Genomic DNA, 22,666 nt, shown 5'->3' with positions numbered 1-22,666 from the left:
GGTCTATACCACTGACCAAGAAGGGCTAGCCAGAGGATAAAAGAGCCAAGAGGTCCACTCCTAAGTATATACCCGAGAGAACTGAAAACATACACCACACCAAAAGTTGTACAGGAATGTCCATAGCAGCCTTATTCTTAATACCCCAAAAGTGGAAACAACCCAGATGTCCATCAACTGATGATTGGGTAAATGAAGTATGGTCTGTCCAAACAAAAGAATATTATTCAGCCATAAAAAATAACGACATACTAGGGCTTCCCTGGTGGCGCAGTGGTTAAGAATCCGCCTACCAATGCAGGGAATGCGGGTTCAAGCCCTGGTCCGGGAAGATCCCACATGCCACGGAGCAACTAAGCCCGCGAGCCACAACTACTGAGCCCACGCACCACAACTACTGAAGCCCGCATGCCCCAACTACTGAAGCCCACGCACCTAGAGCCCGTGCTCTGCAACAAGAGAAGCCACCGCAATGAGAAGCCCGCGCACCGCAACAAAGAGTAGCCCCCGCTCGCCACAACTAGAGAAAGCCCGCGCACGGCAATGAAGACCCAACACAGCCAAAAATAAATTTAAAAAAAATGAAATTTAAAAAAAAAGAACACCAGCAAATCCTGGCACCAAGAAGATAAATGGTGATACACTGTTGTGTGAAAAAACTAGGATACATGAGTACACAGGTTGTGATCATAAGTTTAAAAAAAAAGTTATGGAAAGAAAGACTAAAAGGACATAAGCTAATATATAACATGATTATCCATTTACTTATTCACTTAAATAATTGAGCACTTTATGTATGACACTCATCTAAGCCTTGCAGAGTTAACCAAACTCACAACTATATCGCCAGTGATAAACTAACTGCAACTTATGATTGAAAAGTAAGGGGAATTCCCAGGGGGTCCAGTGGTTAGGACTCCAGGCTTTCACTGCCGAGGGCACAGTTTCGATCCCTGGTCAGGGAATTAAGATTCCCGCAAGCCACGTGGCCAAAAAAAGAGAAAAAAAGTAAGAATTGCAGCAGCTGTAAACCATGACCAACTCAGAACACTGATTATGCAATGATAGACTGGGTAAAGTGTCCTTCCAAAAAACAGTAGGGATCCCAACTCCTCGCACACACGCTACTGCAGTAGGAAGGTCGCCAAGCACATCAGCCAGACTTCTTGATGGGACACTGAATGTGGGTCTGTAGTAAAACCAGGGAACATGCTAATTTTGGTTTAGGAATAACGAACGTTGTTGGCCCTTTTTAATTCAGTAAGCAACCCTTGGCCGTGTGTCATCAGTTCATGGCCCATCAGGAGATCCCCTGTAGTTCAGTCAAGCCCCGGGACCATACTCTAAATCACGGCTTGAGAAGACATTTTCCCAGTACACCTAGCTGGATTTATAACTTGGTCGATGCCCATTATGTAAGGAGTATCTATCTACATGTGTCCTGTAACTGCTATGCAACTGTATAGGCCGTCAGCAACCCCAGTTTGTAGCCGGGAATAATTTATATTTATCCTCTTAACAATCTGACTGAGGGACTTCCCCAGTGGTCCAGTGGTTAGGACTCCACGCTTCCACTGCAGGGGGCGTGGGTTCGATCCCTGGTCAGGGAACTAAGATCCCACATGCCGGGCAGCCAAAAACAAAAAAAAGAAAGAAAGAAAAAATAATCCGACTGATAATACTCTGCTAGTGATGAAATTATTATAGGTCATAAAGGTGTAAAATGGTGTTTCTGGGCACCCTGAATCCCTTGTATCATTTAAGGAAAATGCAAGAGAAAATTCCTAGCAATATTTAATAAGCCAAAAATGAAACCTAGTCTTCAGACCCAGTTTGTATTGCCTCAATATAAAATACCTTCAGTTTTAAATTTGTATTTACAAAGAGACTTTTTTTGATAATTGGGGATACTGTTACTGTCTTTGTAGACATCCACATAATGCATGTGTTTTCCTCTCTGGGCTGAGTTTCATGCCAGATCGACTTCCAAAACAAACCTGGGAGGACGCCAGGCACGAGTAACCCTCTCCTGCTCCTCTCCCCCTCCAGGTTACCCTTTGGCTTTGTTTTACCGGCATTACCTTTTCTACAAGGACAGCTACCTCATCCACCTCTTCCACGCCTTTACAGGCCTCTCGATTGCTTATTATAACTTCGGTGAGTGAACGGAGCACTGCGATTACAGGGAGCCTCGGAAGGAACAGACCTGAACAAAACTTCCTGGAGAGAATTGGATGGGGAGGGAAGTTGTGATGCTCTGGCAGCAGAGGGTTTGTGTGGGCGGGGACACAAGCTTAACTTCTCCCTTCACATACATTCCCCTCCCCGGTAAAAGCATGTTGAGAATGGGTGCCCTTACCAGACACCGTCAACAGAGAAGCACCAACAACAGAGAAGCACCAGTTTGTCTCTGCTGTGGCTGGAACTGGCCGACAGACCCAAGCAGTCCCCTCAGGAGCGTCCCGTAGGCCCGAAGTTCAGCAAACAGCAACTCCCTGGCGGTCCTTTCTATTTATACAGTTCATTTCCTTCCCTTCCTCCAGAACATGAGGCTATTAAAAAAGAAGAAAAGTCCTAATACCAATATGTATACCCTTTGTGTTTAGAAGTCTCAGGAAGGGTGGGAATGCAGAAAAAAAAAACAGGCAAAACTTTGCTCTCTCCTCCGCATCCAGGAATCCAGCTCTACCACTCCCTGCTATGCGTCGTGCTTCAGTTCCTCATCCTCCGGCTGATGGGCCGCACCATCACTGCCGTCCTCACTACCTTTTGCTTCCAGATGGTAAACGTCTTTCCCTGGGCAGCTCAGGTCACAGCTGACAGCAGTTGGGGGCGGGGAGGATGGGGACTGTGGTGTAGAGGAAGCCGTGGACTGGGAGAGCCAGTTTCTAATCCTTTCTCCCCACGACACTTGGCAGTGTGGCTCTGGGTCACTTGCCAGAAGCCCCAGGTGTTTCATCTGCAGGCTGCAGTGACGATGCTTCACCCACCTCAAGGACGGGGTGCCGGCCGTCCTTTGTGCATAGGACTGTGCCACTGGGGTTCTTTGAGTCTGACCAGATTAGCCCAGCTGTCCATGAGGGGAGTCACTTAAAGGCAAGGCAGAAAATCCACGTAGAATGAGCCACAGAGTGTAAGCGTTGAGGACGTCTCTTCCCCTTTACAGGTTCAGTTTCTAGACCAGGAGAAAGGAAAAGTGAAAAGAATACATTGGATTTCAGAGCAGGGAGAAAATAAATCAGAGCAATGGTAGAATAAATATTTGCCGCTCTCCTAGGCCTACCTTCTTGCCGGATACTATTACACAGCCACTGGCAACTACGATATCAAGTGGACAATGCCACATTGTGTCCTGACCTTGAAGCTGATCGGTGAGTGGTGGGGCCCTGCCTTCCCCGTTGACACCCAGGCTCCTCTCTTCAGACCTTAGGCTTACCCCGGGCCCTGCCCCGTGTGCTCCTGGCCATGTCCCGTGTCCCCTCCCTCCTCTCCACCCACACCTTCTCTCTCTGCTCAGGTCTCGTCATCGACTACTATGACGGAGGGAAAGATCAAGTAAGTACCCCTCCCTCCACAGAGACGTGAAGGAGTTTAACCAGAGGGAAGGAGGACGGCTGTTGTTATCCCCATGCCCTCATGCCCGCCCGTGTGGTCGCCGTTTCCGGCCGCACTGATCAAGGACCGACAAGTCTAATTGCCCGGGTCCAGCTCTAGCTCAGAGTCCAGAGATCAGGGCCAGCAAGGCATTGGGAAGAGCAGCAGCCGGCCTAGGCCGAGCTGCGCCTGCGCGTGCCCATTACCCCCGAAGCACTGACTCTTCTCCGTGTTGTCATCCCCTCAGAGAGGCTCTATTTGAAGAACCTGGATCACTGGGGACGAGGGTGGGGAGCCCTCAGACTGGCTCTTGGGTCCTGAACCATTCGTTCTCTTCTCGGCATAGAAATCCCTGTCCTCTGAGCAACAGAAATACGCCATACGGGGTGTCCCTTCCCTGCTGGAGGTTGCTGGCTTCTCCTACTTCTATGGGGCCTTCTTGGTGGGGCCCCAGTTCTCAATGAACCACTACATGAAGCTGGTGCAGGGACAGCTGACTGACCTACCAGGCAAGATACCAAACAGGTAACAGCCCCCTTCGGTCAGGGCGTCTGCGTAGGCGTCTCACCCGACAAAAAGCCACTTCTGAAGTGACTTCCTGCAGGCGGGCCGGCTGCATTCTCTGGCCTGGGCCTGGCTCACGGCCTGTGACGGGCGCTCCGTGCCTGCTCGCTGCAGGAAGGGGGCCCTTTTCAGCTTGGGTCACTTCCCGCCATCCCTCCCGACCCTGTAGTACAAACAATAAAAATTCACTTTTATGCCATAGATTTTGCCTGAACCAGTCACGTCCCTGCCTTTAACACTCACTTTCCCAGTTTAAAAATACTGTTAAAAAAATAATAATAATACTGTTAAATATATCAAAATCTATATATATAAATATATCTCACAGTAGAAGATTGATAAGTTACCAGGAAAATCCCTTTGTGGAGAACTTGTCCAGCCTGCGTTTGAGCATTGATCCAGCCAGGACAGGAGGGAGCAGATCCAAAACCGGTCCTTCCCCGTCTCTGCATCGGGCTTTCAGTCCCGATGTAGCCCAAGCACATGGGAGAGCCTTCGAGGTCCACGGGACCCCCGAGGGCGAGCACCCCAGATTCCCCAGCCCGCCCCCTCGTTGCCCCACCCCCACCCCAGAACTCGCAGGGTCTGCACACTCCATCCTCATGTCCGGCCCTAAGGCTGCGCTCACTCTGGGAAGCTGCTCCCTCGTGAAGGTCGGAGGGCGAAGGGAGGGGCCTCCGCCCGTGGTGACCCTGCGTGTTCCTCTCCAGCACCGTACCTGCTCTCAGGCGCCTGAGTCTGGGCCTTGTCTACCTAGTGGGCTACACCCTGCTCAGCCAGCACATCACAGAAGACTATCTCCTCACTGACGACTACGAAGTGAGTGCTTCCTGAACAGCAGCAGTGCGACTGCGCCAGAGATAGACAGTGGCCAGGCCAGGAGCCCGTAGATAGCCGAGAAGTGGGTAACACCACCTACAAACGCGTGTTGGTTTTGCTCTAGATCTGAGAGTTGGTGTCAATGCCAGCCGGGCCGGGACCCGTTCATCAGCCAGCACTGAACGACCTTCGCGGGCACAGGGCTGTGCCAGGTGCACTTCAGCACCCCTGACCTTCCCCCAGCGGCTCGAGCTCGCCCTCTTACAGCCAGGCGGCTCGAGCCCTCCTCCGGCCCAGGCAGACCAGGGCTCTAGGAGCTCAGGACCCAGGGAGGGGGAGTGCTGGCTCAGGCTCCGTCCCGGCTCTGGGGAGGTTGGTCTCCTTCAGCTGACGTCGAACGTGGATGTGAAAGTCCCCCAGCACTAGTGTCCCAGGTGCCCGGCTCTGTAGGAGAGGAGTTGAGGACAGCACTGTCTGAGGGCGTCTCCGAGGGGGCTCCCTGCTGGGTCCCCTTGGCCTCTTGCAAAGCAGTTAGGCAGACTGTCGGGGGGACACGGGGTAGTAGTCAGCCACACGTGTGAGGACGGGGAGCACGGGGGCCCCTCCTGGCCTGGCGGTGTCCCTAATGCTCATGCCTTCTCTCCTGTCAAGAACCGCAGCTTCTGGTTCCGCTGCCTGTACATGCTGGTCTGGGGCAAGGTTGTGCTGTACAAATACGTCGCCTGTTGGCTGGTCACGGTAAGGAGAGAGGGCCCAGGGCCGCAGCGAGACGAGCTGCAGGCTGGGTGCGGCGCAGAGCGGCGGGGTCGCTTACGCCGTGGCTCCTTCAGGAAGGCGTGTGCATCCTGACGGGGCTGGGCTTCCACGGCCTTGACGAGCTCGGGAGGGCCAAGTGGGACACCTGCGCCAACATGAAGGTGTGGCTCTTTGAGACAGACCCCCGCTTCACGGGCACCATCGCCTCTTTCAACATCAACACCAACGCCTGGGTGGCCCGGTAAGCGCCCAGCCGGGGAGGTCGCACGTCACTTCCTCCAGCTTTCCCCACTTCGGGGGGCCCCCCCATCAGTCACTCTCACACCCCCAGCCACACCCACTTTTGTCCCCAACCCAACCCCCCCAAACCGTCCCTGTCTTTTTTTTTTTGGCCGCATTGGGTCTTCGTTGCTGCGCGGGCTTTCTCCAGTTGCGGCGAGCGGGGGCTACTCTTCGTTGTGGTGCGCGGGCTTCTCACTGCGGTGGCTTCTCCTGTTGCGGAGCACGGGCACTAGGCGCGCAGGTTTTGGTAGCTGTGACACCTGGGCTCAATAGTTGTGGCTCACGGGCTCTAGAGCTCAGGCTCAGTAGTTGTGGCGCATGGGCCTAGTTGCTCCGCAGCATGTGGGATCTTCCCGGACCAGGGCTGGAACCCGTGTCCCCTGCATTGGCAGGCGGATTCTTAACCACTGTACCACAGGGAAGTCCCATCCCTGTCATTTTTGAAAGACAGAAACAAGGCATACATGGCCTCAAGTGCTGGGTTTTCACCCCACTTCTGCCGCCAGCCTTATGTTCACAAACACTTCCTCAGTCCCACGCGTGGGGGCACTGTCAGCAGTGTGGGTGCAGGGCCTGCCCCGCTCACCGCTGCAGCCTCGGCACCAGGCGCCTGGCAGGCCCTCCGTCACTACCCGTCGTACCAGGTGGGGCCCCAGCTGAGCCTTACGTCTATTTTCTGTCTAAACCGTGACTCGTCAGCTTCACTGCCTTTCATTCTAAAGTGATCGGAAGGGCTTCCCTGGTGGCGCAGTGGTTAAGAATCCGCCTGCCAATGCAGGGGACACGGGTTCCAGCCCTGGTCCGGGAAGATCCCACATGCCTCAGAGCAACTAAGCCCATGCACCACAACTACTGAGCCTGCGCTCTAGAGCCCGCGAGCCACAACTACGGAAGCCCGCGCGCCTAGAGCCCATGCTCCGCAACAAGCCACTGCAGTGAGAAGCCCGCGCACCGCAAGTAAGAGTAGCCCCCGCTCGCCGCAACTAGAGAAAGCCCGTGCGGAGCAACGAAGACCCAGTGCAGCCATAAATAAATAAAGTGATCGGAGGGCACTGCCTCCCCTCCCCCAGGGGGCCCTGTGGGAGCAGCCACCACCCCTGCACCCCTAAGGGCTCCAAGAACCCAGAGGCAGGATGGATCTGAGTCTCATCCTTTCTCACCCTTCTCTCTAGTTACTTCTTCAAACGACTCAAGTTCCTTGGAAATAAACAACTGTCCCAGGGCCTCTCACTGCTGTTCTTGTCCCTCTGGCACGGCCTCCACTCAGGGTACCTGGTCTGCTTTCAGATGGAATTCCTCATCGTTATTGTGGAAAGACAGGTAAACCTTAAGGGTGGTGGATGAAAGGGGCCTGAGAAGGGGTAAGGCGCTGAGCCCTCTCCCCTTCCTCCACAGGCTGCCAGCCTGATTCAAGACAGCCCAGCCCTGAGCAGCCTGGCCTCCGTCAGGGTCCTGCAGCCCCTCTACTATCTGGTGCAGCAGACCATCCACTGGCTCTTCATGGGTTACTCGATGACTGCCTTCTGCCTCTTCACGTGGGACAAATGGCTGAAGGTACACGAGGGCCTGCCTGCCAGGAGGGGAGGGAGCCACTGAAACCTCAGGCAGTGGGGCTGAATCCAGGCCCTCTGTCTACCGCGGTGGCCTGTATCCCTCCACAGGTGTATAAATCCGTCTATTTCCTTGGCCACGTCTTCTTCTTGAGTCTACTATTCACATTGCCTTATGTGCGCAAAGCACTGGTGCCGAGGAAAGAGAAGTTAAAGAAAATGGAATAATCTATTTCCCCGGTAAGATCCCTCCAGCTGAGCTGAAACTACCGGGTTACAGAAGAGAGCAACAGACTGGGGCAGGGGTAGTACTGGAGATGCGGGGGTAACCTCACGGGGCCTGCCTTCCAGGAAGCACAGCATGGGGCACTGACTGCCCTGAGGCGCGACCGGAGGGAGCTGGAAGGGCTGCAGACCGGGGACTAGGAGGCGAGACCAACCTGCCCGCCCGCCTTCTCCCCTTGCAGGTGGCCCAGAGCAGGACTGGTGCAGAAACGACTCGCCTCCCTTTCCACAGCACTCCTTCGTCCCAGAGCACAGAGAACCAGAAGCCAGGGTGCGGGAAGACGGGGCTCCCCCAGCTGTGCCTCTGCTGCCGGCCACGTCTCCATCTGGGGCCAAAGGGGAGACTCTCGTGGGAGGAGTAGAGGGGCCCGTTGTCTCCCCTCTGGGCTCCCCCATGCACGTTGCCTTATCTCTCCCCCTCTAGCCAGGAATCTGTTGTGGTTTTCTTCTGCCAATTTATTATGATGATTGTATATGTGCCGCTACCTCCGCCCCCCCCATGGGGGGAGGGGAGGGGCACAGCCCCACCTGCTCCACTTTTCTACCTAGGATTGTACCAGATAAAGTCACCTCAGTGTGTTGTTTTTCACTCCTAGCGCTCCTGACTGCCTTCTTTCAGACACAGCCCTCCACATCTGCCATGGCTGAAATGAGGGCTCCCTCCTTTAGGGCACAAAGCCCACCTGCGAAGCCCAGGGCCAAACTGCAGACACTGTAACCTCATATGTCTTCCTGAGTCTGAGGGGTTACGCCAGGTCACACCATCAGAGGCTGCTGAGCTTAGGAATCCCCAAAGCACAACTAGGTTTGCAAGAACAATGTTTATAAGATAAACAAATAGCAGGTGTACAGCCCGGACCCACGCAAACCCCGGTCTCGGTGCAGGAAGGGGGTCTTGCGGCAGTCAGCTGGGCACCGGGGCGGGGAAGCAATGTCCACAGTCTCTGTGTCAGGTTAGGGTGCTTCTGTCAGATGACGCCCCACGCTTCTTCAAAGGCTGTGGTGAGCTTTGCACAGGTGAGGGCAGCAGAGAGTGGGTAGTTGCTGATGGACACCATCTTCTCTGTGTACTCCACATCCAGCTGGGGAGAGAGCAGTCAGTCAGCTGGCTCTGTCACTCCGTCACAGGTTCAGCCCTTGTCTAGGGCAGGAAAACTACCATTTCCCAGTGCTGTTTAATACCAGTGTGAGCAAAGGACGGAGACGGCCCTGGCTTTGACCATGCCACATATGCCAGCATTCCTCAAAGGATGCGCCCTGGGGGCAGGAAATGGAAGCTTCATCTGTCCCCAACTTATAAGGACAAGCATCATCAAAACACTAAGTGCTCCTGGGATTCTGTCCTGAGCTTCAGCTCCGGGAAGAATCTAAGAGCTGAGCCCAGGCCTTACCCTGCCGTGGGCAAAGGCCCCCACCACAAAGACAACAGGGTCGCCGCTGGGCACCAGCTCCCGCACATCGCCGACGACCGGGGCGGAAAAAGAAGTGCCGATTTTCATGCACCCAACCGGGAAGTGATGTGACACTGGATTCTTAATCACCTAAAGAAAGACAGAAAAATCAGCCCCAGACACACTCCCAGAGCACTACCTCCAACTAGTAGCTGTCAACACCTCACCTTCAAGAGCTTCTGGGGGCCGTCAGCTGCTCGAACGCTGAGTTTGTGTAAAAGCTGAACTAGGGCAGAAAAAAGAGTTCAGAGCTGGCCAGAGAGCCTGCCTCGACGCCCAGTCACTTACCAGGAAGAGCCCCAGGTGAGGCGAGCTCCACACGCCCTGCGTGTCTACACGACTGAAACGTCGTGGCCAAGCAGCTGTCGAGCACATCACTGGTTGTGTGGCGACAGGCCCCCTCCCTGCTCCTCAGCCAGGAACCCACGCGGGCTGTACCCACTGTGCGTGGGGAGAAAGCGCAGACCCCCTGTTCTGGAATCAGCCACATGTGCCCCTCCCCCACTTAAAAATGCCACACTTAATTTATCCCTTTGCCTCTCGCTTCATCACTACTGCCAAGTTTAAGTCCTAAGGCTTCTATCTCACCCATGAGGCCACAGAAGCGGTCAAAGGTTCTGGGAATTCGAGTCTGGGGGTTCACTTCAATCAGCACATTCTTCTGCGTGTGGATATAAACCTGTAGCAAGCCAGCCCGGTTCAGGGGACTGTCCATCAGCATCAGTAAACTCTGAGGGAGGCGGAGACCAAGGCACGGTTAAGACTGAAGAGAAGTCACACGCAGCTGCCTTACCTTCCATACAGAGGCACGGGGGCCTGAGCCCTGTCCCTGGAGTTACCTGGTGAGCTATGTCTGGTCTCACTTCCCCAGGGTCCCGTCCGTTCTTCAACAACATGGACTTGTGCTTGTCACAGTTGAGCAGCTCATACGTCTTCCCCACCTGACGAACAGGGAACAAGGTCAAGAGCAACATAAGCTTTTACCTGGAACAGCGGTTCTCAGGTGGTCCCCAACCACCAACATCTGGAAACCTGTTAGACAGTCACATTCTCATGTCCACTCCAGACCTACTAAATCAGACACACGGTGTGCGGCCCTGAAAACCGTCCAGGGGATTACTGTGTGGCCACATCCTCCCCCCACACCCCATCCCATAACTGGTCTTGGAGGGAAAAGGGAGGAAGAGTGCAGCCTGTGATTCCACAGGATCTAAACTGCATTGAATTTTTTAAAATTTATTTATTTTTGGCTGCGCTGGGTCTTTGTTGCTGCGCACAGGTGTTCTCTAGTTGCAGCGAGCGGGGGCTGCTCTTCATTGCGGTGTGCCGGCTTCTCACTGCGGCGGCTTCTCTTGTTGCGGAGCATAGGCTCTAGGCGCGTGGGCTTCAGTAGTTGTGGCTCGCGGGCTCTGGAGCGCAGGCTCAGTAGTTGTGGTGCACGGGCTTAGTTGCTCCGTGGCACATGGGATCTTCCCGGACCAGGACTCGAACCCGTGTCCCCTGCATTGGCAGGCAGATTCTTAACCACTGTGCCACCAGGGAAGTCCCTAAACTAGATTTAATTTTAAAACCTATGGGTATTAGGCAAAGCCAGTGAGGGATTCTGGAACCAGGCAGAAGTGAGGTTAATGAGCAAGACTGAATGCCTGTTTATCACAAAAGCATTATGTAGACACTGGGCAAAACATACGCGGTCACTACCCTCAGGTTGCTTAAAACAAACATGCACAAAGAGCTGCAAGTCTGAGCAGGAAGAAATGTGAAAATTCTAATGAGGCAAGAGGTAGTTTAACCAAGGAACGTTCTCATAAGTAAAACAAAGAGGGGTGGTTCCAATTTTAAGGCATGTGAGCAACCGCTAAAAGAAACAACTGCAAATCAGAGCCCTGAGGAGCATTATAGGGTGGTCAATAAGAAGTTTAAAATCATACCAGTAGGGCTTCCCTGGTGGCGCAGTGGTTGAGAATCCTGCTAATGCAGGCGACACAGGTTCGAGCCCTGGTCTGGGAGGATCCCACATGCCGCGGACCAACTGGGCCCGTGAGCCACAACTACTGAGCCTGCGGGTCTGGAGCCTGTGCTCTGCAACAAGAGGCCGCAACAGTGAGAGGCTCGTGCACCGCGATGAAGAGTGGCCCCCGCTCGCTGCAACTGGAGAAAGCCCTTGCACAGAAACGAAGACACAACACAGCCAAAGATAAATAAATAAATTTATTAAAAAAAAATACGTAGCTTTCCAAGTACTCTATTAAAAGACTTAAAAAAAATAAATTAAAAAAAATAAAAACATACCAGTAAGTACAAACACAGGTTTCGAAAAGGCCAAGTTTTTATGTATCAACACAACATTTGTATGTCCGGCAACATCTTGAGATATGACTCCAAAAAGTTTGGGGGAAGAGGCATATAGATTTTGAAATTAACTGAGTAACTGAAATAACAAGAATGTCACAGAGAGTAAAACAAAGGACCAAGAACTAAGTCCATGGGACACTCTTAGTTATAGAAGAAAAAGAACCTCTTGAATAGAAGAATCTAGTTTTGACCCATTAGTAAGTTATAACCAGGGTTTTCGTTCTCTTAATGGAACAGAATAGAAAACATCAGAGTACTTCAAGTATAGTCATGGTAAGTAAAGCCTTATGGAACTTTCGGCTTCGTATAATTAAGTGCGCATACTGGCTCACGATGTAATTTTTTTTATTGTGGGCTGTGGTTAATAAGCTTGAAAACCACTAACTAGAATAATCAGAGAATGAATACCATGTGTAATTCTGTAATAGGCACTGGAGATACATGAATTTTTAAAACCTTATTCTCTGTCCTCATTATAGCCTTCTAGTGGAAGAGACAAACTAAACAAGCACATGAGTACTTAATGCGAATTGTGATAAACATTACGAAGGAAAACTAAACGGTTCACTAAAGAATTATGAGGACCTGATTTATACCAGGAAGGGAGTCATTTCTATGGGAAAGTAACATTTAACCTAATAACTGAAGAATGAGTAGCCTAATAGGCTCAATAATTGTTAAATGAATCAACATTAAGTAGGAATTAATAAAGCAAAGAGTCGAGTAAAGGGTGCTTGCAGTTAAACAACATTATCTGCAATGACCTTAAGGTATAAGAGAACGTAGTGCTTTCAAAGAGCTCAAAGAAGGCCAGTGAGGTTGGAGTACAAAGAATAAATGGAGTGACTTCCCTGGTGGTGCAGTGGATAAGAACCTGTGCTCCCAACACAGGGTTCGATCCCTGGTCAGGGAACTAGATCCCACATGCATGCTGCAACTAAGAGTTCGCATGCCACAACTAAGGAGCCCTGGAGCCGCAACTAAGGAGCCCGCCTGCCCCAACTAAGACCCAGCACAACCAAATTAATTAATTTTTTAAAGGGGGGGATATACGTATACATATAGCTGATTCACTTCATTGTACGGCAGAAACTAACACAACATTGTAAAGCAATTACACTCTAATAAAAAATAAACAATTTTTAAAAATTGAAAAAGAATAAATGGAGAGTGCAGGCCCAGATGAGGCTTGCAGAAGCAAGAGGTATCAGCACAAGGAAGACAAAAGCTAACAGTATGGAAGATTTCAACCAGCTGTGGAGTCCATCACCCTTGGAGTACCATTAATGACAACTGGCCTAATTTATTCCGGAGCATGCTCTAGGAACTTTAATTTGCCCACAACCTTTTCAACTTCCTAATAAGTAACCTGAATCAAGAATAATAATAACAACTATTTCCAAGTGACAGAAATTATTCTAAACCCTTTCCACATCTTAACTCCTTTAATCCTTCCAACAGCCCAGTAAAATAGGTACTACTGTCATCCCCACAGATATGAAGAAATGAAGTGGTTAAGTGATGCTCAGAATTAATAGCCTGGGGAGACAGCGGCAATGAAGTGAGAGATGAATATATGAACCTATAATTAGGTTAGAAATATCAATTATAGAAGAAAATGAAAGGAAACCTGATGAGCTGCTCGTTTGAAAAAAGAAAACAGTTTTCTAAACTGCAAGCTTTATAAAGTGCCATAGTGGTTGAGGAAGAAAAGCTGGAACTGAATTGCACTCGGATTACTATGGCAAGGTACTATTAACGCACTTTCATTACAGTCCCCCTGCAAAGTATTAACCCCCGCTTTACAAACTAAGGACAAACTTGTTTTCTCAAAATCACACACTTGAAATTAGTGTAAGAACCAAGATTAAAATCCGGGTCTGGCTTCTAAATCAGTGCTATTTCTTCTGGCCCTACTCACTGAACAAGTTTAGTTCTAAACAGTATGAGAAACAATATCATAAAGAATGAGAACACTGCACAAATTTTTAAGACGGGGAACTGCCGGATTTTTTCGGGAGAAGAGTCCAATGATAAGTAAAAATAAAGATGTGAAAGTATTAATGATAATCTGGTCCAGGCAGTGTTTTGAAATGTACAGATTATAAATCTATTATAATTATAATAATATAATTATATTTATAATATAAATTTATATAATTTATAATTATAATTATATAATTATATTTATAATATAAATTTATATAATATATAATATAAATTTATAATATAAATATAATATAAATTATAATTATAATATAAAGGAGAGTGACAGACACCTTTCAACGTATTAAGACATTAAGTCCTTACAAATAAAAGGGTGGGAAGACTGAGCTGCAGTAACTACCTTTCCCCTCTACCTAGTAAGCTTGTCTTGGGATAAAGCGGGACGACGCGATGGACGAAACCCCTTCCCCTTAGACGACTCGGGGGTTGGGGATGGGGTTAGGGTTACCATAGAATCCTAGTAAATCAATCGGAAGCAAGCATGTGACGGCTGCAATGGGATTCAAGGGCAAAGAAAACGAGCACTGCCGACCCGTGTTAAAGGAAGAGACAGTCGATTAGGCCACTCTTTCTCCAAAGCATGTTTCACCTGTCTCCGCTTTCTCCATCCACTTTGAGCCCATCACCCTCACCCAACCTGTTCCCATCCTATCGATCTACTACTAGCTCTTCACCCCCTAGTCCGAAACTACCTTGACTGTCTCCAGACTGGCCCCTTCCAGCACCACAATGAGCCTACGGCCTCCGATCTTGCTTCCCACCCCGAGTCGGGGCCGCTTGGGCGTCACAGCATCCCAGTCCTCTTCCTGCTCCGCGGCGCGCCGCTCACGAGGTTGGAATCCACCACCGGGCGCTGCCATCTTGCAACCGGACCGGAAATTGTGTAACGTCCTTAAACTAGGGCCTCGCTCTCGCCCCAAATGCAAGCTTCCTTCCGTCTGCCATTTTGAAAGTGGGCGCTCGGAAATGGCGACGGCTGGCTGCAGATGCTCCCGAAGCCGCTCTGGGAGGGCAGGGTTCCAGAAAGGGGAGGGAACTTCCAGAGGCGTGCTTCCTGTGCCGCAAGCTCGGGTCCGCCGTAGGCTGGGGGGAGAGTTTAGAAGGGAACGCACTTCCGGTGCCCTTTCTCCCGCGAGCACCTGGAGCCGGACCCTCGTGTGGAGAGTGCGATCCGTAAACTGGAGAGCTGTAGAGGCGGGCCGGCACCCCCTTCGGACCACTGGTGCCGCCGGCCTCAGGACCGAACATGGCCCAGAACTTGAAGGACTTAGCGGGACGGCTGCCCTCCGGGCCCCGGGGCATGGGCACGGCGCTGAAGCTGCTGCTGGGGGCCGGCGCCGTGGCCTACGGCGTCCGCGAGTCGGTGTTCACCGGTGAGCAACCTCAGCCTGCCCTCCGGACTCCGCCCGACCTTCCCGGACCCCTGCCCAGCCCCGCCAGGTCCCCGCGCTCACCCAGCCCCTCACCCCGCCCCACCAGAGGCTGGCACGTACTCTGAGCCCGGCCTGGGCTGACCCCTACCCCTCTCCCTGCAGTGGAAGGAGGGCACAGAGCCATTTTCTTTAATCGGATCGGAGGTGTGCAGCAGGACACCATTCTGGCCGAGGGCCTTCACTTCAGGTAATGGCGGGCAGAGCGGACTGACCCTGACCCTTCACCCTTGAACGCCGACCCACCTATGGCTGTGGGAGGACTTTCAGCGGGATTCCGCGCCGCTCTTTACTCTCCTCACCCCATCTCCCAGAACAGTGCGTGCTGGCCACATCTTCAGGAGCACATACTGTTGTTCTCCGGAGGAAAAAGAGAATTTCTTTTTGACCGTGGTCATTAAGAGGAGGAGCAGGCCAAGAAACACGTGGTGAAGGAAAACCGGACAAAACTAGGGAAACGGTAGTATCCTAATCCCTGTCCCTGTTCCCTCCCCTCCAGGATCCCCTGGTTCCAGTACCCCATCATCTATGACATTCGCGCCAGACCCCGAAAAATTTCCTCCCCCACAGGCTCCAAAGGTAGGTCTGGGCACTGGGGTGCCACTGGCAGTAAACAAGGGAGCCTAGCCAGAGACTAGGCAAGATGGGAGTGTCAGATCTCTTGGGCCTTCATTTCCACCTTTGCAAACAAGCTAAAATAAAGGTACCTGCTTCTGGAGTTCAAGGAGTACATTCTGGACACGCTGTGTGTTTGTACATTTTTCAACTGTTCCTCCCCCTTAACGTGAACTCGGTGAGAGCATTGTTTGTCCTTTGTCTTAGTCACTGCCTAGAACAAAGCTTTGTTTTAAAACCTTTCTTTTAATTCTTTGACTCATTAATCTACTGGTACGCTCTGTCCTGGGGAAACTTGGCTGCACTTTTCACTGGTGCACCTGTTCCCTCCTAGACCATTCACAGAAGCTGTGCCTTTGAGATTCCCCAGACCAACCCTTACACACACACACACACACACACACACGTTCACAATGAGGCAAGTAGCTCACCTGTAACGTACTGTTTTGCACGATTTTTAGTGCAGGTTGCTTAATATTCCCGAAACCCTAGGCCCTAAGAAATCAAGGATTCACAAAACACCATCTCTGTTCTCAAGTCCTTACAGTCTAGTTCAGGATTATGGTACAGTGTAACAGAGCCTAAAGTAGAGTAGCGAAAAGAAAGGTCAGCTTTACTGGAGGAGGGTTGTAGGTAGAGAAGACTTGACAGTGGACAAGGACGCATTTGGTCTGTGCCGAATCACTCTTCTCCCCGCGGGGCAGTTCCGGACCACAGGGCATTGCCCTGGGTAAAGAGAGAAGCCAGAGGAGAAAATGCTTGGGGAGGGAGGCTTTGCTAGGAAGCCAGGTGAGGCCCCCGTGGCCTTGCCCAGCCACTGCTAACCTCACGCTTAGACCTGCAGATGGTGAACATCTCCCTGCGGGTGCTGTCCAGACCCAACGCCGCGGAGCTTCCCAGCATGTACCAGCGCCTGGGGCTGGATTACGAGGAGCGCGTGTTGCCATCCATCGTCAACGAGGTGCTCAAGAGCGTGGTGGCCAAGTTCAACGCCTCCCAGCTGATCACCCAGCGGGCCCAGGTCTGGCTCTGGCTCCCATCACCATCTGCGTAGCATCAGCATTTCCCTCCTAGGCCCAGCACACTGGGTGTTAGGAAAGGGTAGTGACCCGAGGTCCGTTGCCCCCAAAAAGCTGTGCAGATGGCCACCGTGGGAAACAAGGAGAGCCAAGATTGGAGCTCGATAGCAGTTAGTGTCGGGCTGCATGGGAGAAAAGTGGTCCAGGCGTGTGTGTGGGGTTGGTACAGCGTGGAGGAGTCAGCGTGACCCAAGTCCTTCCCAGCTCAACTGGCCTAACGAGGAACTAAGAAGGGGTTAGCGCACTTTCTGCGGTTCTCCGGAGATCTGGGATTCTGACGATCACAGAAGCACGCCTTCCTTTCAGTTCTCCAGTCCCCTCAACGCCCCTCTCTCCTCCCCCCGGCCACCAGGTGTCCTTGTTGATCCGACGGGAGCTGACAGAGAGGGCCAAGGACTTCAGCCTCATACTGGATGACGTAGCCATCACTGAGCTGAGCTTTAGCCGAGAATACACAGCTGCTGTAGAAGCTAAACAAGTGGGTGAGTCGCAAGGGGAGTCAGGCAGGGGTTTCTGAGGAAGCAGGAGGAGGGACGGAGTTCCTGACACCTTACCTCTGTGACCCCGGTTCTCTCCCGCTACAGCCCAGCAGGAGGCCCAGCGGGCCCAGTTCCTGGTGGAAAAAGCGAAGCAGGAACAGCGGCAGAAGATCGTGCAGGCCGAGGGTGAGGCTGAGGCCGCCAAGATGATATCCTTCTGCTGCAGAGCTCTCAGCCCAGCCCCTGGAACACTCTGCTTCCCACCCGGCCCCGTGGGCTGGCTGATGAGACTAAGGCGAATGCGAACCGTGCTCTCTGACCCCTGGGGGGTTGGGGTGCCGGGTGGGATCTGAAGTCTCAGTGGGGCACCTGAGGCCTGGCTCCTCGCTGTAAGGCAGATCAATAGCACTGCTGGCCTTGACTCCATCTGTGCTGCTGCCTCCTGTTCCCGGCAGCTGCCTGCGGGGAGGCCTACAGGTAGGGGCAAAGTAGGGCTGGGCACGAGCCACCTGAGCGCAACCTTGGATCTGACAGCCCAGAGGACGGCTGAGTGAGCCGAGTCATAGGGTGCAGCCCCAGCTGAGATCTGGCCTTGTGTGAACCCTTAACCCCACCCTGCTCACCTGGGAGAAGCTCTGGGCAAGAACCCAGGCTACATCAAGCTGCGCAAGATTCGAGCAGCCCAGAACATCTCCAAGACGGTGAGTGTGAACTCAAGGCCGCCTTGAGGGGGGAAGGTGTTTCTACACATTGAAATGAGGGAATTAGGGTCTTGCGTGTTCGGATTTCTATTCAAACTGGCTTCTCTGACACTCCTCCTCCCATCGAAAATGGTGTCCCCTGGGCGCCCCTGACCTTTTGTTCATGCCTCTTGTGGACCTAATGCATCACAGTTGCTCGCTGCTCTGGATCCTTGTGTGAGCGCAGAAACCGTGGCTGTCACATCACCACTTCGCTGTTCGTAACCCACACGTGTTCCACCAGTGGTTACTGAATTGCAAGGGCAGGAATCAAGGTCTTTTTTGCTTGGTACAAACATCCATCTTACTTTCTGCCCTGTAGATCGCCACATCACAGAATCGTGTCTTTCTCACTGCTGACAACCTTGTGCTGAACCTACAGGATGAAAGTTTCACCCGGTGAGAGGCATGGCCTTCAGGTGGGGTGTTGACACAGAACAAGGGCCGGAGTCTGGCCACCTGGGCTCTGGCGCCCGTTACCAGCTTACTCGTGTGACCCTTGAAAACACCATGTCTCTGAACCACTTAGAAAAGTGGGTGGTTGACAATTCCTAACTTGAATCTCACAGGATTGATTTTATGCGATCCAGTGGGATTATTCACGTAAAAAGCACTTTAATTGTGAAGTTTTTAAGTGAAAAGTGGTAAAAGATGATACTGGCTGTTCTTCCTCGGGAGCTGCTCTGGGGCACGGAAGGATGCTGGGAAAGCAGGGGTGAGAAATGGCAGTGGCCAGGGAGCAAGTCTTCTTCCCAGAGCCTGAGATTCCGGGCTTCCAGCGTGCTTGTCTTTTTCCCTTGGGAGCGGAGGAGGGTTTAGAGTTGGGTGGGGCATGAAACTGTCAAGTCACATGTACCTTTCTCTTGTCGTTCTGTGTTTCCTGTTCATCTGGTGACCTGGCGTCCACAGGGGAAGGTAAGTTGATGGTGCATCCTTGTTTCTGTGGGGTCCTGCCTTTTCCCCACCACATCACCTTTCTCACCTCCCCACCCACACATTCAGGGAGGAGGGTAGTTGAGGAGGGAGTGGCCCGAGGTGCTCTGCCTCTCACAGGTACGTCCCCCCCCAATAATGTCACCGTCTGTCTCATTTCCACAGTGACAGCCTCATCAAGGGTAAGAAATGAACTGCTGAACAAGAACTCCACCCTCAGGGAGGAAGTGGATCTTTTTCTTCCCCGGTTTTTGAGGAGCCAGCTTGGGGCCCTACCCCGCCCCCACCGTCAAGTGATGGTCCCTCTGCATCTGTCCTCCCAGCCCTTCTCGGGTGAACAAAGACTGACCATTTTCAGGGGAGTGACTTTCCTCCCTGTGTCGGCCAGAGGTGTTGGGACTGTGTGATTTCCTGCAGGGTTGGTTCCTCCCTCGTGGTCAGAAGCAACAACCACCACCCCAGAGATTCTCAATAAATGTTTATTACTTAATCCGAAGTCAAAGCCTCTGGTGTCTGAACTGGGCTGGGGAGGCACGCATGCGCACGCTCACACCGAGCACTCCTGGGTCCTTCTTCGTCTCTTCCAGCAGGGGGCGCGAGGACACCGGCCGGGGCAGGTAGGGAGAGCCGGGGCCTGCCGCTCTCACCCTGGAAGCCCTCAGAGCCGGATCCAGAACAGGACCCAGGGTGGGAACTGCGAGTCCTGGAGTCCGAGGCCAGCTGCACTCCCCACCCCACCCTCCTAAACCGCATCAGCCCTTTGCTTACCAACATCTCCTTTTTTAAAGGCTGGAGCAGCTGTGGCTTTGCTGAGCTAGACCAAAAATCTGATGACCCCAACAGGAGCTGCTTCCTTGGTACCAGGGCTCCATGCAGCTGTGGGGAGACCACTTGTGCTCATCAGGGGGTTTACGTGTTCAGACGGCTGGCGGACCGTGTCGCCTGCTGCAGGCTACCCACACTTCAGTCTCTTAGTCAGGGCTCGACCTCTGGAGGTGGGCTCTTCACTCCCACAGCCCTGGGCCCCCAACGGGACAGGCGCCTCGTCCCTTCCCGGCGCCGCCCTCACTGAGGGTCGTCGGGCGGTAGAGAAACGAGGCCGCTGGCTGTGCCCACGTGCCACCCCAGCCGTGCCGGGGCGAAAGTGTAGGTAGGAATCCTGGAATTCTTAGTGGTGGGGTTAGAGGGCAGAGGGCCTGGGTTCGCCTTCAGCTGCTTCGGTTTTTGAAGAAAGTAGATTAACTGTCCCCTGCTCTGCAGGTTGTCATGAAAGGGACGGGGAGACCAAGCAGATGTGGCCGCCCCAGCCCTGAGGAACTGGAAGCCCAAGGTGAGAGGTGAATGCGCAGAACGAGTCCGCCCGAGTCCCATCCGCATTTTATTTCCTTCGCATTCCCGAGGCAGGAGGAGGATGGAGGTACCCAGAGAACCAACGTGTTCCCAAGTCCCGCTGCGTCTCCGAGGCAGCCATTTTGTCTCCTCCCATTGTTTACCTTTCCTAGAGACTGAACCCCCCCTCCCCAAGGGTAAAGGTCAGAGGTTGCTGGTCTGGAGGCCTCCGTGGTCTTCAGGGCTCCGTGAAGGTCATTGCCGAGGGCGCCGGCCGGGGGCCATCTTTACCAGACAGTGTTAGGAGCTTCAGCATTAGACCATCCAACACTGTGCTGGAAGATGGACCCAGAGCCGGCCACAGGCGTCAGGGCTGAAGCCGGCCGTCGCTCCAAGGACCCTGGCCGCAGGCCAGCTGAGGTCTATTGAAAGTCTGCGAGCCAATCCCCAGCGCAGGGTCAAGCTGTGGGTTCTGGGTCCTCCAGATGACAAATCACACTGGGTTGGGGGAGGGGCTGGGGCCATTGTGTCCCTTCCGTGGGCAACCAGCCAACAGCCAACCGAGGGCCACCTCTTTCTCAGCACCCTCTGCTCAAGAGGAAGGGGCCTCCAGGGCTGGGGGAGGCTCGGGAGTGGGCGGCACGGCCAGCTGGGTGCTGGGGGCCCGGGGCGGTGGGCGTCGCTGGCACGGGGCAGGGGCCTCCATCATTACCCGGCAGTATTAGAGACTCTCAACCAGCACCCAAACACTGCTGGGTAAGACGGGGGCCCCCACCCCACCGCCCGGACGGGCCGGCAGTCCTCGCCCAGGCGCCCGGTGGAGCTGCGGAGCCCTGGCTCCCCTCCCCCACCGCCCGTGTCCCCGGGGACACTTCCGGGTGAGCCCGGCAGCCGTCACCAGGCCCATCCCGGGTTGCTGATCCACTGAGGCCGGGTCAAGGCTTCGGAAGCCCCCCGCCCATCTCTTCCCCGCCCTGAGCCCCCTCCCCGCCCCGCCAGCCTCTCCCTGCCCCCCAGGCACCAGCTCACCACCCTCAGCACCCCCCCCACCCCAGCAGTCCCTCACTCAGCCCCAGGATCCCTCTCCCGCCCGCCTTTACCTGCCACCAGGCCGCCTGCCCCCCAGGGGGCGAGGGCCGTGGAGAGGAGGAGGAATCGAGGCTCGGGAGTCAAGGCCTAGAAGCCGCCCTGGCCTCCACTCTTCCTCCTTCCTTCTCGCCTGCCGGGCAGCGCAGGCTCCTACCTGGGCCCCGCCCGCCGCCCCTGCGCACAGGTGTGTCCTCCAGCCATAGGCTGCACCCCCCGCTGCCTTAACCCCTTCCCTCCCAGCGCCAGCCGCAGGCGCCTCCTCTGAGGCCTGGTCACCCCGGCAAGCCCCGACCCTCGGGCCCTCGGCCGTGGTCTCTCCTCTCCTACCTGCCTCCTCTGCCCCGGGGCCCAGACCAGGGAGCCTGGTGTCGGAGGGACAGAGGGACGGGTTGTCTTCGCCCCCTTCGCCTTCCTCCTTGGCCTCGCCCCACGGCCACTCCCACCCCCGGCTAGCCCCTTCCCCCAGGCCCCTGCCCGAGAGCCTGAGGGCAGAGAGGGCTCAGTTCAGCAGGGACTGGGTTGTGCCCCTGCCTGGTGCCCACCTGTGTGGAGGGCAGGCGGGTCCCCCAGGGGCGCCTCTCTGTCCTCACCTTTAGTATTGGGGTGCCCCCCCTCCTGCCAAGAGTCCCAAGCTGGCCAGGAGCGTCGGCACTGACCCGGCCGATTCAGGTTCTGAGCTGCTCTCCTGCAGCCCTGGCTCTGCTCTCCAGAGGGGCCGGGCACCCCGCCGGGCAGAGCTGCCCCTAGACCCACCTCACAGCCCTGGAGAGTCCAAGTCCCAGCCGCCGGGCAGTCAGCCCGAGGGCGGGTGAGAGGGGATGGGACCCGCCTTTCTTTTGTGTGGCTCAAGCTGGGATAGAAAGGGCGTTGCTGGGAGAGGGGCCCTGAGGCCCACAGGTGATGCTCCACCCACGCACCCCCTGGAGGGCGATAGCTCCTGGGAGCTGAGCTGTGTCGCCCAATCCCAGCTCTGCCTTCTCGCTCCCTAACACCCCCACACCTTTGTTTGCGTCCTTCTCAACTCTTGTCTGTACTTATTCTATGTTTGTGGACTGTTTCTGGGTCTGCCTTCCCACCAGGACAGGAACTGTCGGGTTCACCATCATGCCCCAGCACTGCTCCAGTGCCTGGGACACAGGGACGCTCAATAAACAAAGTGTATGCTGAGTGAATGACCACCCAGCCTCAGCTGGCCCAGCAGCAGGGAGCCGGGCCTTCCCCAGTCAGACTCTCTCAGGCTCAGCTCCCCAGGAGACTAGCATTATAATCAACATGAAGCCTTAACGCAAAGAAGGAATCATCGCTGTTG

General features: G+C 54.0%; 3 protein-coding genes across 3 annotated transcripts in view; 2 read left to right on the top strand and 1 right to left on the bottom strand.

Moving 5' to 3' along the window:
* The window catches only part of LPCAT3 (lysophosphatidylcholine acyltransferase 3), a 29,797-nt gene extending 21,358 nt beyond the window's left edge, over positions 1-8,439 (top strand). The window contains exons 2-13 of the mRNA XM_082665408.1: positions 2,050-2,157; positions 2,676-2,782; positions 3,278-3,371; positions 3,518-3,555; positions 3,941-4,119; positions 4,869-4,977; positions 5,629-5,715; positions 5,808-5,974; positions 7,188-7,335; positions 7,411-7,569; positions 7,677-7,805; positions 8,033-8,439. Of these exons, the coding sequence (XP_082521534.1) occupies positions 2,050-2,157; positions 2,676-2,782; positions 3,278-3,371; positions 3,518-3,555; positions 3,941-4,119; positions 4,869-4,977; positions 5,629-5,715; positions 5,808-5,974; positions 7,188-7,335; positions 7,411-7,569; positions 7,677-7,793 (1,313 nt within the window). The 3' untranslated portion in view covers positions 7,794-7,805; positions 8,033-8,439. The remainder of the gene's footprint in view (positions 1-2,049; positions 2,158-2,675; positions 2,783-3,277; positions 3,372-3,517; positions 3,556-3,940; positions 4,120-4,868; positions 4,978-5,628; positions 5,716-5,807; positions 5,975-7,187; positions 7,336-7,410; positions 7,570-7,676; positions 7,806-8,032) is intronic.
* Positions 8,440-8,664: 225 nt separating this feature from the next.
* On the bottom strand, positions 8,665-14,771 carry EMG1 (EMG1 N1-specific pseudouridine methyltransferase). The gene is made up of 6 exons (XM_082665427.1): positions 14,356-14,771; positions 10,141-10,242; positions 9,890-10,031; positions 9,469-9,527; positions 9,242-9,391; positions 8,665-8,932 (listed from the first exon to the last, which is right to left on the bottom strand). The coding sequence occupies exons 1-6, from the start codon at positions 14,521-14,523 to the stop codon at positions 8,819-8,821; spliced, it is 735 nt and encodes a 244-aa protein (XP_082521553.1). The 5' UTR covers positions 14,524-14,771; the 3' UTR covers positions 8,665-8,818.
* On the top strand, positions 14,771-19,435 carry PHB2 (prohibitin 2). Its single transcript, XM_082665412.1, has 8 exons — positions 14,771-15,036; positions 15,199-15,283; positions 15,593-15,672; positions 16,545-16,729; positions 17,140-17,269; positions 17,372-17,475; positions 17,890-17,967; positions 18,329-19,435. Exons 1-8 carry the CDS (start codon positions 14,910-14,912, stop codon positions 18,407-18,409), a joined length of 870 nt encoding a protein of 289 aa, XP_082521538.1. The 5' UTR covers positions 14,771-14,909; the 3' UTR covers positions 18,410-19,435.
* Positions 19,436-22,666: the final 3,231 nt, after the last annotated feature.

This window comes from Grampus griseus (assembly GCF_964374135.1).
Source record: "Grampus griseus genome assembly, chromosome: 11".
Classification (NCBI taxonomy): Eukaryota; Metazoa; Chordata; class Mammalia; order Artiodactyla; family Delphinidae; genus Grampus; species Grampus griseus.
This window is presented reverse-complemented; position numbering and strand designations above follow the sequence as displayed.

What these genes read in the sequence shown, in the direction of transcription:
- EMG1 (XM_082665427.1), bottom strand. Translation starts at nt 14,523, where the DNA reads ATGGCAGCGCCCGGTGGTGGATTCCAACCTCGTGAGCGGCGCGCCGCG. An exon ending in CCGCTTCTGTGGCCTCATGG is followed by an intron (nt 9,528 to 9,889) that starts GTGAGATAGAAG and finishes TTTCTGCCCTAG; the next exon opens with TTCAGCTTTTACACAAACTC. An exon ending in GCCCCCAGAAGCTCTTGAAG is followed by an intron (nt 9,392 to 9,468) that starts GTGAGGTGTTGA and finishes GTCTTTCTTTAG; the next exon opens with GTGATTAAGAATCCAGTGTC.
- PHB2 (XM_082665412.1), top strand. Translation starts at nt 14,910, where the DNA reads ATGGCCCAGAACTTGAAGGACTTAGCGGGACGGCTGCCCTCCGGGCCC. An exon ending in CCGCGAGTCGGTGTTCACCG is followed by an intron (nt 15,037 to 15,198) that starts GTGAGCAACCTC and finishes CTCTCCCTGCAG; the next exon opens with TGGAAGGAGGGCACAGAGCC. An exon ending in CCCAGAACATCTCCAAGACG is followed by an intron (nt 17,968 to 18,328) that starts GTGAGTGTGAAC and finishes TCTGCCCTGTAG; the next exon opens with ATCGCCACATCACAGAATCG.